The 16,396-nt window shown below is 35.9% G+C and overlaps 1 protein-coding gene across 2 annotated transcripts in view; it reads left to right on the top strand.

Annotated features, from left to right (window-relative positions):
• The window catches only part of VWA8 (von Willebrand factor A domain containing 8), a 357,132-nt gene that overhangs the window by 129,399 nt on the left and 211,337 nt on the right, over positions 1 to 16,396 (top strand). For both annotated transcript variants that reach the window (XM_046664107.1, XM_046664108.1), the window contains 3 exons: positions 2,041 to 2,147; positions 5,214 to 5,320; positions 10,733 to 10,804. In XM_046664107.1, coding sequence (XP_046520063.1) covers positions 2,041 to 2,147; positions 5,214 to 5,320; positions 10,733 to 10,804 — 286 coding nt within the window. The remainder of the gene's footprint in view (positions 1 to 2,040; positions 2,148 to 5,213; positions 5,321 to 10,732; positions 10,805 to 16,396) is intronic.

Here is a 16,396-nt window from a genome sequence, read left to right as displayed (position 1 = left end):
TACATCATGTTCATCACCCATGGACTAGTTACAATCCATCACCATATACATAATCACTCCCTTTCGCCCTCCTCCCTCTTCCCTTTCCCTCAGGTAACCACAACTCCAGTCTCTGTCTCTATGTGACTGTTTGTTGTTGTTTTTATCTTCTATTTGTGAGTGAGATTATATGGTATTTGACTTTCTCCCTTTGATTTATTTTGCTTAGCATAATACCCTCAAGGTCCATCCATGTTGTTACAAATGGCCAGATTTTATCCTTGTTTATGGCCGAGTAGTATTCCACGGTGTATAGATACCACATCTTCTTTATCCATTCATCCCTTGATGGGCGCCTAGGTTGCTTCCAAGTCTTGGCTATTGTGAATAATACTCCAGTGAACATAGGGGTACAGGTATGTTTATGCATTCGTGTTTTCATGTTCTTTGGATAAATATCCAGCAGTGGGATAGCTGGATCCAACGTACATGAAAATTAACTCAAAATGGATTAAAGACTGGAATGTAAGACCTGAGACCATGAAAATTCTAGCAGAAAACCTAGGCAATACACTCTTCAACATCAGTCTTAGAAGCATATTTTCAAGTACCATGTCTTACCGGGCAAGGGAAACAATAGAAAAAATAAACAAGTGGGACTACATCAAACTAAAAAGCTTCTGAACAGCAAAGGAAACCATCAACAAAACGAAAAGACAACCTGAGAATTGGGAGAAGATATTTGCAAACTGTGTATCAGATAAGGGATTAATATCCAAAATGTATAAAGAACTCATAATCTCAACAACAAAAAAACTAACAAACCAGTTAAAAAATGAGCAAAATATCTGAACAGACATTTCTTCAAAGAAGATATACAGATGGCCAACAGACTCATGAAAAGATGTTCAACATCGCTAGCTATCAGGGAAATGCAAATCAAAACTAAAATGAGACATCACCTCACTCTGGTCAGAATGGCTGTAATTAACAAGATGAGAAAGAGCAAGTGTTAGAGAGGATGTGGAGAGAAGGGAACCCTCATACACTGCTGGGGGCAGTGCAAACTAGTGTAGCCACTATGGCAAACAGTAGGGAGATTCCTCAAAAAAATTAAAAATAGAACTACCAGGATTTCTTTACACACTCGTCCATTTGCCTTCTCACTCACACAAACATCTCTTTTATTTGAGTTTGTACTCAAGGCTGTGGGAACAACCACCAAAAATTTAGAGCTATGGAAAACCTAAATTAGAAGTGGTATGTTCTTAGTCTATTTGTAACATTGTGGCACATAGTGGTTAGTTTATAATAGTATAGCATGGGTAACCATGGATTAGAAATCATTTCCGTGGGCTCACTTGGGATTGTAAATTCTAAATATATTTGTGTGGGTGGGAAATTCTGTCTTCATGTTCTAAGCCCATGATGTTCATACAATTTATTTGTAGATCAAGAATGCCTCTATCACTCACCAGATTGTTGTTTTGACAACATACATATAGAACAGATAAGCAGGTGTATTTTTTAAACGGAAGGAAGATCCAAATTGGATAATCTTAAATTCATTCAATAATTTGTTTTAGGAAGTAAAGAAAACCTCATTAATTCACCTCCACTAATTTGAATTTGTGATTGCCAACTTGGAGCAGGTTGAAGTGGTGTTGTTTTATCTATTTAAGAAAATTTGATAAGCCAATTAAACAACAAACAAGATTTATGAGGTATACTAAATCCATTTTAAAAAGGAAATTATTTTAAATCTTGTCCTGCAAATTGTTGTTTATAAATAAATACTACTGATTAAAAATGAGTTTTACTTTAATTATTAAAGGAGATTCAGCAAACATGTACTTCATCTTCACATGTACTTGAAGTTTACATTTGTTCTAAATTTTTTTATTATTTGTATTTCACAGATGCAAATTGATCTTCCTTAATTGGTTGTAATTAGTAAGAGTGCATGTGTGTATATGTGTGTGTATGTGTGTGTGTCAAAAGATATTTAGGAATCACAGAAAGCTTTGACTTTATTGTTACATTCCTCCCACCCACCCCCAGGTTTTTACCAAGCCTTGCAAGGTCAGCATTAGAAAAAAATCTGGCAGATGCTTCAATAGAAATAAGTACTGATAATAATCTGGAACCAGAACTGGAGGATTACAAATGTAAGTATTTGATTTATTTCTTTTTTGAATGAAATAATAATTATCAAACATATTGTTTCAGTTTCAGTAAAAAATGGTTGTGTTTTCCGTCTGTTTTGTTTTATGTATTGAGTTGAAAAAATGAATCTTTTATTTAAGAAAAAAGTTTGGAACTCACTTACAAATTAAACTTTAGAATACTTCCTTTATTTCAGTACGTTACCAGATATAGGTCCTCCTCCCTAAGAGTCATAATTGACATGAAACTATTAAAGACTCTGAGAATTCCTGCTGTAAATAAACTTGTGTGATTTTGTTTTTCCAGTTTTCCAATTGTATTTCACCATAGAATCTAGAATTCTGTTTTCTTTGCACAAAATTTACATTTTTGAGAACCACCAATGTCTTTGGGACGTGTTTGGGAAATGATTATAGGTTGATATAGACTAAAATAATATTCAGAATACTATTTCATGCCTCTTATTCCTTCTATTTCCACCTGTATTGTCTTTCATGGTACTTTTCTTCTAGATAGCCATGAGGATAATTTTGAGTTTTGGGGAGGTTTATCTCTTCCTATAAAAGTTCCCTATTCTTCAATTTAGAGCACAATGAAACTTTGGTTCTCTATTTTTTGAGGCAATTTACCTGTTTTATCAAAACATCCAATGTGTGACCACTCTTTTAAAGGGGACTGTTGTGGCTTTCTTTGTAGCAGATGTTTTTAATCATTGGGGCTACATTGAGACAAGAATTTGGTATTAAGGCCAATAAGATGACCTGTTAAAAGTAAAATTACAAACTCAACATACTAATGGATCTGGGTACAGATATGCAGAGACAATTCAAAGAGACAGAATAACTCTGGGACTTTAGACTCATAATGTTACTTGATTGAATCTTTTAACACATCCAAAGAAAGACTACATCATTCAGATTATAGACTGTTTAATCTTGATAACACGCTGCTGTTAGCAGTTCCCATCTAAACCCTGTGGAGGGGATAAGGAAGTTAAAAGACTTGATTTGTCTGGTTCCGCTCATCTTTAATATCATCTCTCTTGTGGAGAATTCATTGAATTCACTTTCCTTCTTCAGAGTCCATACTTAGGAAATAACATTCTGATAAGGATTTGGCTTTCCATGTAGGTCTCCCTCCAAATAATATGCTGATATGACAGTCAGTGTGTCATATAGTCCATGTGAAAGGTGCAGTTTTTGTCGCAATGTTAATATTTTGCAATTCTGGTTTTATATATCAGAATTTATATAGGGAGCAGAATATGTGTCCTTAATATTCTCCTGAGAGTTAGGTTTGCCCTCTGTTGTAATGACAAAATCAAGTTTTAAGCCTACTAGGCTGAGGACCTTGACAAATTTACCAAAGTAATGCCATCCCATGAGATTTTTAAAAAGGTAGCTAACCAGCTTTCTCTTAGTATCACCATTCTCTGAGTGCGTTTCCCTTTTCTAGCTTGAAATTTTAACAGTAAACCTTGGTTGAGTGAATTAAATTTTCCCAAAGCCTTCAAACTACTGAACAGATATATTCTATAAACTAAACCATGATGGTATCAGATGCTATTTAAACCTGAAATTATGTGTGTCATCTCAACATGCAAGCATATAGTAAATTCACTGCCACAATCCTGGTCTTTCCCTTTACAGTTTTATATTGGATCTATTTCAGAGACCTGACGGTAGTAAAAAAATAGTAAATTCTCAGCATGGCAGCTTGTGGGTTTCCTTCCCTATAGAATTTGTGAATAAAAAGAAAATGGCAAGGATCTATTGAAAGAAGAGATCTGCTGTGCTTTGGCAAATGTGTAGCACTCAGCAGTGATTAAACAGGGTGACAGCTTAATTATTTTTAGCTCAAAATTGTTTATGGTACACCACAGACGCAAATATTGCTTTCCCTCCTTGTCTTTCAAAATGCGTTAGCACAAAAATAGCAATTTTCTTATTTGAAGTAGGGGGGAAAAAAGATGGGTCAATTGTTTAAGGCTTTGTAATTGTCTGTTTGCTTGCTAGGATATTTCCACAGGATGGAATATTATTTGGAGTCAAAGGGTGGAACATACCCCATATAGAAAGAACATCAGACTACACTAAGTTCTATTTTCAGTTCTACCCATACTAGCTGGGTGATTTTAAGCAAGTTAATTTAGGTTCTTCTTAGCATCCTCATATTCTTTTCTCATTGTTAAGAAAGTTACATGAAGTTACATGAGAAAACAATGAGCTGAAGCTCCTAGTTTGGGATCTGGCACGTAGAACGTCCTTAATAAATGAGTGCTTCCATTATTGTGATCATCAGTACTACTGCAACAACTCCTACTATTCATGTCGTTATTACTGACCTTGAAATATGTCAGGCAGTGAGCGTGTGTATCTGGTAACTATGGGGAATGCACATGAGATATGTTTCGTGACTTCGAGAAGTTTATTATTTAGTTTCCTGGCTTCAAGGAGCTTATATTCTCTTCTACGCCGACTATAGGAGACAATACAATAATAATCACAGAGTAATTGTGTAGCACCCTGAGTGCTTATTTGAAAATACACATCTCCTGGACCATCCCCGAAAATAGTAATTGGAGAGGGGTGCGTTGATGCATCTGTATTTTTGACTAGATCACTAAGGAATTCTCACATGGGGTTTTTCAATGGGTGGATCCAAAAAAGTGATATTCAGGGTACTTGAGAGCTTTTGAATGTATATTTGGCTTATATGTGTATTATAGTCTCTGATGAAACACGCTGATGAAGGTGACTTGACTGAGTTCTAGGAATTTTTTTCCCCTCTAAATTTTATCTATATGCTCTTTGCTACATACATTGTTTTAAATAAAGTTTATTACATTTTGAAAGATTTTAAGCTTTTTTGTAGAGCTTTAAGTTTTTAATGTAGAACTATGGTGTTTTATTACCACCTTTAAGCTTGTTTCTTTGAGATGTTAAATTAAAATTCCTTGAAAAGCCCACAGGATATTAAAGATACTGTATTGCATTCTGTGTGGGCTGGACTTGGCTTCTCTGAGGGCTGTGCCACGAGTAATTCTCTGTCCTGTGTGAAATATTTAGGTGAAGTAGCATCTGGATTTCTGAGGATTGGAGCTGTTAGTGCACCAATCTATAATGCCCATGAGAAAATGAAAGTGCCTGATGTTCTATTCTATGACAATATTCAGGTAAGATCATTGCTTTGCCTTCGTGGATAAGTCACCACTTACATTGTGGTAGTTAATTCTGATTCATGTGAAACTGATTATTTTTGTAATTTGCTAATAAGTTCAATTCAGATGATGCAAAATGAAGTATTGAAACATCTTTCATTAGGCATTATAAAATTGGAAGAGCTGCTGCTATACATGCATATACACTATACTTCAGGTAAATAAAATGAATATGTTATTAAATTAAAAACAAAGTTGAACTAATACTCATCCTCTCTTTTGCTTTTCTCTTGGTTAAATCATTTTAGTAGTTCAAAGAAAGATGTGTCCTATGCATTCTTTCCTTCATATTCCTTTCCTTTTCCTGAAAATTCCTAGTATTTCTCTGTTCTTTGCTTTTCCTTTTTTTTTTTTAAAGGGAGGAATGTAGTTAGTTAACTTATAGTTTCACTAAGACACAGAAATCAGTGTGTACTCAGAAAGCTTTATTGTAGATGTTCACTTTAATAAGAATTTTTTCCAGAGAAGATTACCCATAATATAAAAGGGTTTTTTCTTTTCTAAATTTTCCGTCAAGTGGTTATATATTTTATAATAAAAAACATACTTAAATTTTTCTGTAATGTTTGGTCACTAATCTGCATGTAAACAATAACCTTACATTTACAAATCATGTTAGAAGTACTTCTACTTACTATTTTCATTATATTAGGGAGTTAGAGAAATTAAAGTAAAATTTCTTTTTTATGTGTCATATCCTAATCCTATTTGTTGTTCAATGAATACCATAATTTATATCCCTACATTATATTAACAACATAGAAGGTATCTAGGCAAATTCTTCTTTCTCAATAACTCTTGATTAAATATTTTGAAATTTGTCAAAACTTTAATTCTTATCTGTGGCACAGCAAAAGACATAACTCGGACTTGCTTTTTATTCATTCTATAGGCCAAACTAATGTAGGTTTTATTTTTCTTCCAGAGCATTAATGCTCTTGTAGAAGCAGTGGACAAATGAACAGAAAATAAAGTTACTTATAAGACATGGAAGAGGAAAAAATTCTTGCCAGTCAACCAGACACAAACATGATTGTAAGGAAAATACACTATTTCCAAGCATTGATGGTATAATACTCTGTCTAGGTAGTGGAAAGGAATAAAGAAAAAGGAATCAGGAAACCGTTGTAAGTGACAATTTGAAAAACTCCATGGTAGCAAAGGTTGAAGAGACTTTCCGCCATATAAGAATGTAGGAAATTCAGTAGCAGGGAAGGCCACTCTGCCCTTGAACACAGTGTCTGTTGCCATGGTGTTTGTGACATAGACATTGAGGACCGCAGGGCTGCTGTGAACTTTACACAGTGGCCCTGAGGGATATTATGTAGCCTGTCTCTAAATGTACCTTCTCTTCATAAAGCATTATGAATTAACCATTAATGAAAAATTTTGTTTCTGCCAATTCTAGGAAGGATGGCTTGATTAGATTTGCTTTTGTTGCATATTATTACTATTTCCTTTTATGCGTCATTTCATCTTTGAAGCAACAGTCTTCAGTGCCTATTGCATCTGTAGGTGCTTCTATACCATCTTGTTCTATGCCCTTTGGTCCCCTTAACACATTGTGTTGAAACTGATTTTTAAAATCGGTTTTTCCACACCACCAGGGCAAAGCCTTGTGTTTTCTTTCTTTTGTGTCTCCAGCAAGTACCACAGTGCCTGGCACATAGTGACTGTATGCATTCACTGTGGTAAATATGTGTTGAGTGGATTAATGAAAGAAGGAATAAGATTTTAAATATTCATAATCAGGAGTATTATTTCATTAAATCTGTCATTACAGAATACTGCACTTGCACCTGTGAGAAGGAGAAATTGGAGGACAGAGAGATTAGTGGCTTTTTAAGCCTCACAAGCTTTAGATCTAAAAAAATTTTTAAAAATCTACCATGTGTCAAGCCTTGTCCTAAGGTATTAGGATACAGAGATTAAAATACACGCACACGCACATGCACAGCTCCCGTGCTCAATTTGCTCGTAATCTAATGGGGGAGACTGACAAGTAAGTACACATGGTTACACAGTGTGATGGAAGCACCCAGAGGTTACTGTGGTAGCGTTGATGAGGTGATTGTTCTAGATTGGATGATCATGAAAAATGAGTTAACCAGGCAGAGTTGAGAGAGTCTCTCAGGCAGAGACCAGCATTTGCAGAGAGCTGGCTATGTAATGGAGTAGCTCATTTAGGGAGCTACATGTAATTAATTGTCACTGGCTCAGAGCTAAGGTTGCAAGTGGAAGAGTGACAAGAGATGAGGCTGATGAGTTAGGCAAGGGTCAGATCATCTGGTACTTGCTAACTAAGGAATTTGAATGCTATCCAGAAGTGAGGAAGCCATTGAAACATTTCCACTTTTGCTAACTTTACACTCACTCTTTAATGTTGTCTATGAGTTGGAACCAAGGCAAAGAGAGACTAGTTAGGAGGCTGTTGTAATAGTTCAAGTGAAAAGTCTGGAGGATCTGAATGAAGGTGGTGACAGTGGGGAGAGAGTAGCGAGGACACATTGTAGGACTATTTAGGAGGTAGAGTCAATGGAACTTTGTATTAGATGAAAGACAGAGATTCTTTGTCAGGGAACACACAGTCTGCTGGAAAAATAATCAGGAGAGTAAAGAGAAAAATTATTGCAAATTGTGCCCATGACTGGAACACAACATAGGAGAAAGAGAGGGGTAGAGATGAGGCTGAGACTAAATCAAGAAAGTAAGGATTGACCTTTGTTCCTAAGGTATTAGGAATCATTTAGAGAATTTTGAAGAAAGAAGTGACATGACTTTGAACAAAAAAGTGATTATCCGTACTGTAGAGAATACAGTGGCTCCAGGAGAGACTGAAGATAGAGAAACCAAACTGGCTGATAAAAATCTAAGCCAGAGATGATAAAAACCTGAATGAAAGCCGTGAGGATAGAAAGGAAAGGACAGATGCAGTTGACTTTCGGGTGGCTTAATAGCTTAGACTGGGTGTTTAATTGACTGTTGATAAGGGAGGAGTGAGATGAGCAGGAGGGTGATGACAGGGATTTGGTTAGGTGGTAGGAAGTAATGCTATTAAGCAGGATAAAAGATACAAGATAAAGAACGAAGTTGAGGAGAAAGTAATAAGCCAAGTTTTGGATCTGTTGAGTTTGAGGAGACTGGGAAATGACCAAGTAGTCCGATAGTCACTTGGAGATACAGAGCTAGAGTTGGGGAGAAAAGTCTAACTGTTGAAGATCGGTATACAGTTATTAGTTGAAGCCATGGAATGGATGAGAGGAGTTGGGGAGAGCAGGATCAGAAGTAGCTCTTTGAGCACTGATGTGCAGGTCCCTAACTCTGCACACAGCCCTCTCAACCCTCAGGTGGGTGCCTGTTACAAATAGACACAACCTGCTCTGCCCTATACTGTGACTCCTCAGGAAGTCATGTAAAAAGGTAGTGAGAGAGAAAAAATGAAGGAACATGAGGAAAATCAATTTAAGAAATTGCTACAAGAAGATCCAACCGAGAAGACAAGGGAGAGAAATTGTTAGAGAGGTAGAAAGGAATCAGGAGAGACAGAGAACTGGGAGAGGAGACTTTTAAGAAATTGTCTGTGGTACTAAGCGGACCAAGACGTTAAGACAATTATGTGGGCATTGACCTTAGCCTTAGCTAATGTTTGTTGATTTGGGTAATCTAGTTAGATGTAATGAGGGCGTGGAATAGGAGAACACGAGAAAAAGTAAAGAAGACTGCAAATATAGTTTGGATTATTTTTCACTGTTTACATTGCTTTTTCACCTGGCTATACAGGTGCTCATTCCAACTTTTCTATCTGTTCTTCGTGAAGATTAGCCCATTTATTTCTGGAAGAACTTAATGTTGTCTGGAAGTTGGCATTGACTTTTCATCTTAGGTAGAAGGAAGAGGTCTCTAGAACACATTATCACTAGAACTCAGTTTGAAAGAGTGTTATAGGAACTCCCTTTTAACTACAATAACCATACACCTCTGTTTGCTTAAGAGTCCCTGTTTACATTTCTTGTCCCACCATAATTATTAAAATGTTTCTTTTTATTCTTAAAAGTGTTCCAGAATGGACAATAAATTGATAGGCTCACTCTTCTTCAAGCCTTACTAAAACTCTAGCTCCATGGATTATCTGAAAGCATTAAAAAAAATGCAACCGCCAAGATAAACATTAGGCAATACTCATCTGTTCTTGAAGGAGGGAAAAAACTTCCTCAGTTTTTCTAAGAAAGAAACTCGGAAAGAAAGTATTCCTTAATTTGACAAGTAAAAGGAAAATATTCTAGATGTAAAAAAAAAAAAAATTCCATAAACCAAGTTAAAAAAAAGAAAAGCAAGTGACAAACTAGAAAAATATCTGCAACATGTGTTAGATGCAGAAGCATAATTTGCCTTTTTTTTAACAAATAGGAAACTTCCATAACTTCAGTACTTATGGGGCCATTATTGTTGTAATACGGAAAACCAAGAGAAAGTAATAGGGGTATTAATCGTTCCGGAGTATAATTCTCCTCTCAACCCCCGATGAGCCTTTGTGACCTACTTACTGTTGTCCTATTTTTCAAGATTCAAAAGAGCAATGTAATTTCCTCTGTAGCTATTGTGAACAACTTTAATCTTGTTCTTTTATTATATTGTGTCACGATTAGAATAAAAAAATATGGAAAGTAAATAATATATCTTTAATTCTAAAGCTGTGCATCCTTTGAAGATAATGGTTAAGAACAAGTTAGTATAAAATGTTCCATGGAGGGGCTGGCCCTGTGTCCGACTGGTTAAGTTCACGCGCTCTGCTGCTGGCGGCCCAGTGTTTCGTTGGTTCAAATCCTGGGCGCGGACATGGCACTGCTCATCAAACCACGCTGAGGCAGCATCCCACATGCCACAACTAGAAGGACCCACAACAAAGAATATGCAACTATGCACCGGGGGGCTTTGGGGAGAAAAAGGAAAAAATAAAATCTTTAAAAAAAATAAAATCTTTAAAATGTTCCATGGAACTCCCCAGTTATTTTTAGAAAGCCTTTGTATATTTACACTAGCACATGTTAATTTAAATATTATATGAAATTACCAGCCAACTCTACATAGCGCAATAGCTGAAAAATATTTCAGTTGAATTATAAAAGCTCTTTGAAATATTGATTGGTGGCTTAGCCTTGTTTCAGGTTTCACTGTCAGTGACCTAAATGATTATATAACTTATAACCACAGCACTGATTTTTGTTTTGTTTTTTTAAAATCAGTCTGTTCGAGTATTGTCTATTAGAATAGATGTTTTACTTTCCATGAAGATATCTTTTTAGCTGACTTTCTTATTTCACTTTGCTTACACAAAACACAATTAACCACCAGTTCTTTTTTCTCTAGCACATGATAGTAATGGAAGATATGCTCAAAGACTTTCTTCTCGGAGAACACCTGTTATTGGTTGGTAACCAGGTGAGTTATGGCTGGAACTCAGGTACCACTGAATACATGATAGTAACAGTTTGAAAGCAGTAAGTTTCTTCTCCTTGTTGGAATAAGTTTTTAGAAGTGATTCTTTTTCCCAACTAAATGACTAATTTAATTAAATGATGAGTGTCTTCAACTTTCTAAACTTTAGAATTTGAGGGCTTAAATCACCCCCGATTCAATCACCTTTCAAGTCCTGTCCGTTCTACTTATAAGTATCTGTTCTTCTTTCCCATGTGTGTCACCCCAGCTGAGCTCACCATCACCTATCACCTGGTTTACAGCAATAGTGTCCTAATATAGCTCCACCCAACCTTACTCCCACTGTGATCTACTCTCTGCCCTGCAGCCAGATTGATACTTGTAAAACTAAAATCTGACGAAGTCTTTTTACTTAGATTGGCTGCCCATTGCCCTTCGGTATAGTCTTCAGTGTGTCTTACAGAGTCCTGCAGGATCTGGCCTCTGCCCACCTTTCTAATCCTAAGCCTTGGCTGCCTCCTTTCTCTTTCTGTGTTTGCTTTGAGCACTCTAAATTTCCTTCAGTTTCTTAGCTCCGCTCTGGTCCTTGGTGCATGCTTGTCCTTCTGCATGGAGCACTCCCAGTCCCCTTCCCTAACCCTTTCCCTTAAGTCTTAGGAGGTCTTTCCTTGTTCCTAGCTGAGTTAGGTTTCCCCTGCTTCTATGCTCGTTTATCTCCCTGTCATCACACTGGTCAAGTTACTATATTGACATGTAGAATGACTGTCTTCTGAGCTTGTCTGTATGTTCCTCAGGGGCAGGGACCATGGTTCTCTTGCTCACCTCTCTATCCGCAGTTCCTAGCATAGTGCCTACTACATAGTAGATATTCAATATGTGTTTATTGAAGGAATGGATGGATATTTTATATTTAGAGGGTTCTGATAATTTTCCTCAGTTGAATTATCAGAGTCACAGCGAACAGCAAGCACTTTTGGTTTTAAAAATTGATCTTAAATTAGGGCTAATAAACTTTCAGAAGGGATTCGGTCTTTATTTTTACTTTTTTAAAACTTATATAAACAGTATATATTCTTTATCCCTCAAACTTACAATTTTGAAGTGTTCATTTTTTTAAATAAAAATGGGCCAGTTGAATGGTTTGCTGGTTGAGTGCACAGGCTTGGAAATTAGCTGGCTAGAGGTCCAATAGCAGCTCTTTCTCAGATGGCTGTGACCTTGGGCAAATTACCTATCTTATTAAGGCTCAGTCCCAATATCTAGCCTGAGAATAAAAATAGTATGTACTCTGTTGGGCTAATGTAAAGAACATGAAGATAACGCATGAAAAGTACTTTACACAGCGCCTGGCTCATAGTAGGTGCTCAGTTAACATTATATCTGTGTATCACTGTTTTGTTAAAAAGGACTTTAATATTCTCTTGTTTCATTTTATCTAAATAAGAATTAAAAGGAGAGCAATAAATTACTCATGGTCTTTTTTTCACTATTTGAAAAGTTCTACCTACCTTTTTTTTTAATTTTATTGGGATCATAATAGTTTATAACATTGTGAAATTTCAGTCGTATGTTGTTATTTGTCAGTCACCATATAAATGTGACCCATTACCCTTTATGCCTACCCTCCACCCTCCTTCCCCTCTGGTAACCACTAATCTGTTCTCTTTGTCCATGTGTTAGTTTATCCTCCACATGTGGGTGAAATCATACGGTGTTTGTCTTTCTCTGTCTGGCTTATTTCACTTAACATAATACCCATTCATGTTGTTGCCAGTGGGATGATTTTGTCTTTTTTATGGCTGAGTAGTATTCCATTGTGTGTGTGTATATATATATATATATCACATCTTCTTCATGCAGTCAGTCAGTGGGCACTTGGGTTGCTTCCACTTCTTGGCAGTTGTGGATAATACTGCAGTGAACATAGGGGTGCATAAATCTCTTTGAATTGTTGATTTCAAGTTCTTTGGATAAATATCCATTAGTGGGATAGCTGGGTCATATGATAGTTCTAGTCTTAAATTTTTGAGAAATCTCCATACTGTTTTCCATAGTGGCTGCACCAATTTGTATTCCCAACAGCAGTATATGAGGGTTCCCTTTTCTCCATATACTCTCCAACATTTGTTATTTTTTGTCTTGGTGATTATAGCCATTCTGACGGGCGTAAGGTGATATCTTAGTGTAGTTTTGATTTGCATTTCCCTGATGATTGGTGATGTTGAACATCTTTTCATGTGCCTATTGGCCATCTGTACATCTTATTTGGAAAAATGTCTGTTCATATCCTCTGCCCATTTTTTGATCAGCTTGTTTGTTTTTTTGTTGTTGAGTTGTATGAGTTCTTTATATATTTTGGAGTTTAACCCCTTGTCGGATATATGATTTTCAAATATTTTCTCCCAGTTGGTGGTTGTCTTTTCGTTTTGATCCTGGTTTCCCTTGCCTTGCAGAAGCTGTTTAGTCTGTTCAAGTCCCACTTGTTTATTTTTTCTTTTGTTTCCTTTGCCTGAGTAGACATGGTATTAAAAAAGATCCTTCTAAGACTGACGTCAAAGAGTGTACTGCCTATATTTTCTTCTAAGCGTTTTATGGTTTCAGGTCTTACCTTCAAGTCTTTGATCCATTTTAAGTTAATTTTTGTGAATGGCAAAAGATAATGATCTATTTTCATTCTTTGCATGTGGCTGTCCAGTTTTCCCAGCACCATTTGTTGAAAAAACTATCTTTTCTCCATTGTATGTTCTTAGCTCCTTTGTCGAAGATTAGCTTTCCATAGATGTGTGGCTTTCAATTCTGTGCTATTGATCTGCATGTCTGTTTTTGTATCAGTACCATGCTGTTTTGATTACTATAGCTTTGTACTACATTTTGAAATCAGGGATTGTGATGCTTCCAGCTTTGTTCTTTTTTCTTAGGATTGCTTTAGCTATTCGGGGTCTTTTGTTGCCCCATATGAATTTTAGGATTCTTTGTTCTGTTTCTGTGAAGAATGTCATTACGATCCTGCTTGGGATTGCACTGAATCTGTAGATTGCTTTATGTAGTATGGACATTATAACTATGTTTATTCTTTCAATCCATGTGTGTGGAATATCCTTCCATTTCTTTATGTCCTTATTGATTTCTTTCCATACTGTCTTATAGTTTTCCTTGTACAGGTCTTTTACCTCCTTGGTTAACTTTATTCCTAGATATTTTATTCTTTTTGTTGAGATTGTAAATGGGATTGTATTCTTGAGTTCTTTTTCTGTTAGTTTGTTATTAGAATATAGAAATACAACTGATATTTGTTAAGTTAATTTTGTACTCTGCAACTTTCCTGTAGTTGTTGATTATTTTTAGTAGATTTCCAATGGATTCTTTAGGATTTTCTCTATGTAAAATCATGCCATCTGCAAATAGTGAGAGTTTCACTCCTTCATTGACTATTTGGATTCCTTTTATTTCTTTTTCTGTCTAATTACTCTGGACAAAACCTCCAGTACTATGTTGAATAAAAATGACAAGAGTGGGCACCCTTCTCTTGTTCCTATTCTCAGAGGCTGGCTTTTAGTTTTTCCCCATTGAATATGATGTTGGCTGTGGGTTTGTCATATATAGCCTTCATTATGTTGAGGTACTTTACTTATATACCCATTTTATTGAAAGTTTTTATCATAAATGGATGTTAGATCTTGTCAAATGCTTTCTTTGCATCTATTGTGACGATCATATGTTAATGTGATGTTTCACATAGATTTCGTTAATATGGTGTTTCACATCGATTGATTTGTGGATGTCGAACCATCCCTGCATCCCTTGTATAAATCCCACTTATTCATGGAGTATGATCCTTTTAATGTATTACTGTATTTAGTTTGCCAATATTTTGTTGAGGATTTTTGCATCTATGTTCATCAGTGATAGCAGCCTGTAATTTTCCTTCATGTTGTCCTTGTCTGACTTTGGGATCAGAGTGATGTTGGGCTCATAAAATGTGTTAGGAAGTGTTCTGTTTTTTTTCAACTTTTTGGAATAGTTTGAGAAGGATTAGGTATTAAATCTTCTTTGAATGTCTGGTAGAATTCTCCAGAGAAGCCGTCTAGTCCTGGACTTTTATTTTTTAGTAGGTTTTTGATTACTGTTTCAATCTCTTTACTTGTGATTTGTCTATACAGAGTCTCTGTTTCTTCTTGATTCTGCTTTGGGAGGTTGTATGAGTCTAAGAATTTATCCATTTCTTCTAGATTGTCCAATTTGTGGCGAATTGTTTTTCATGGTATTCTCTTATAATCCTTTGTATTTCTGTGCTACCCATTGTAATTTTGCCTCTTTCATTTCTAATTTTATTTATTTGAGCCTTCTTTCTTTTTTTCTTAGTGAATCTGGCTCAGGGCTTGTCAATTTTGTTATCTGCTCAAAGAACCAGCTCTTAGTTTCATTGATCCTTTCTACTGTTTTTTTTTTTTTTTTGGTTTTGATTTCATTTATTTCTACTCTAGTTTTTATTATTTCCCTCCTTCTGCTGACTTTGGGCTTTGTTTGTTCTTTTTCTAATTCTGTTAGGTGTAGTTTAAGACTGCTTATTTGAGATTTTTCTTGTTTGTTAAAGTGGGCCTGTGTTGTTATGAATTTCCCTCTTAGAACTACTTTTGCTGCATCCCATATGAGTTGGTCTGGTGTATTTTCATTTTCATTTGTCTCCAGGTATTTTCTCATTTCTCCTTCAGTTTCTTCAATGATTCATTGGTTATTCAGTAGCACATTGTTTAATCTCCACGAGTTTGTAAGTTTCCCAGCTCTTTTCTTATATTTCATTTCTAGTTTCATAGTATTATGGTTGGAAAAGATGCTTGATATGATTTCAATCTTCCTAAATTTATTGAGGCTTGTCTTGTTTCCCACCATATGGTCTGTCCTTAAGAATTTTCCATGTTCACTTGAGAAGAAGGTGTATTCTGCTGTTTTTGGATGGAGTGCTCTCTATATATCTGTTAAGTCCATCTGGTCTAGTTTTTCATTTAATTCCACTTTTTTCTTGTTGACTTTCTGTCTGGATGATCCATCCATTGATGTAAGTGGGGTGTTAAGGTCCTCTACTATTATTGTGGTGGTGTTAATATCTCCTTTTAAGTTTGTTGGTAGTTACTTTAGGTACTTTGGTGCTCCTGTGTTTGGTGCATATATATTTATAAGTGTTATGTCTTCTTGGTGAAGTGTCCCCTTTATCATTATATACTGCCCATCTTTGTCCCATACTACCATTTTTATCTTCAGGTCAACTTTGTCCGATATATGTATGGCAACACGTGCTTTCTTTTGTTTGCCATTAGCTTGGAGTATTGTCTTCCACCCCTTCACTCTGAGCCTGTGTTTGTCTTTAGAGCTGAGATGTGTTTCCTGGGGGCAGCATATTGTTGAGTCTTGTTTATTAATCCATCCAGCCACTCTGTGTCTCTTGATTGGTGAATTAAATACATTTACTTTTAGAGTGATTGCTCATATATGAGTACTTAATGCTGCCATTTTATCATTCATTTTCCAGTTGTTCTGTATTTCCCTTGTTTCTCATCCATGTATTTTGGACTACCAATTCAGTTTGGTAGTTCTCTA

Source organism: Equus quagga, chromosome 6 (genome assembly GCF_021613505.1).
Source record: "Equus quagga isolate Etosha38 chromosome 6, UCLA_HA_Equagga_1.0, whole genome shotgun sequence".
Taxonomy (NCBI): domain Eukaryota; kingdom Metazoa; phylum Chordata; class Mammalia; order Perissodactyla; family Equidae; genus Equus; species Equus quagga.
This window is presented reverse-complemented; position numbering and strand designations above follow the sequence as displayed.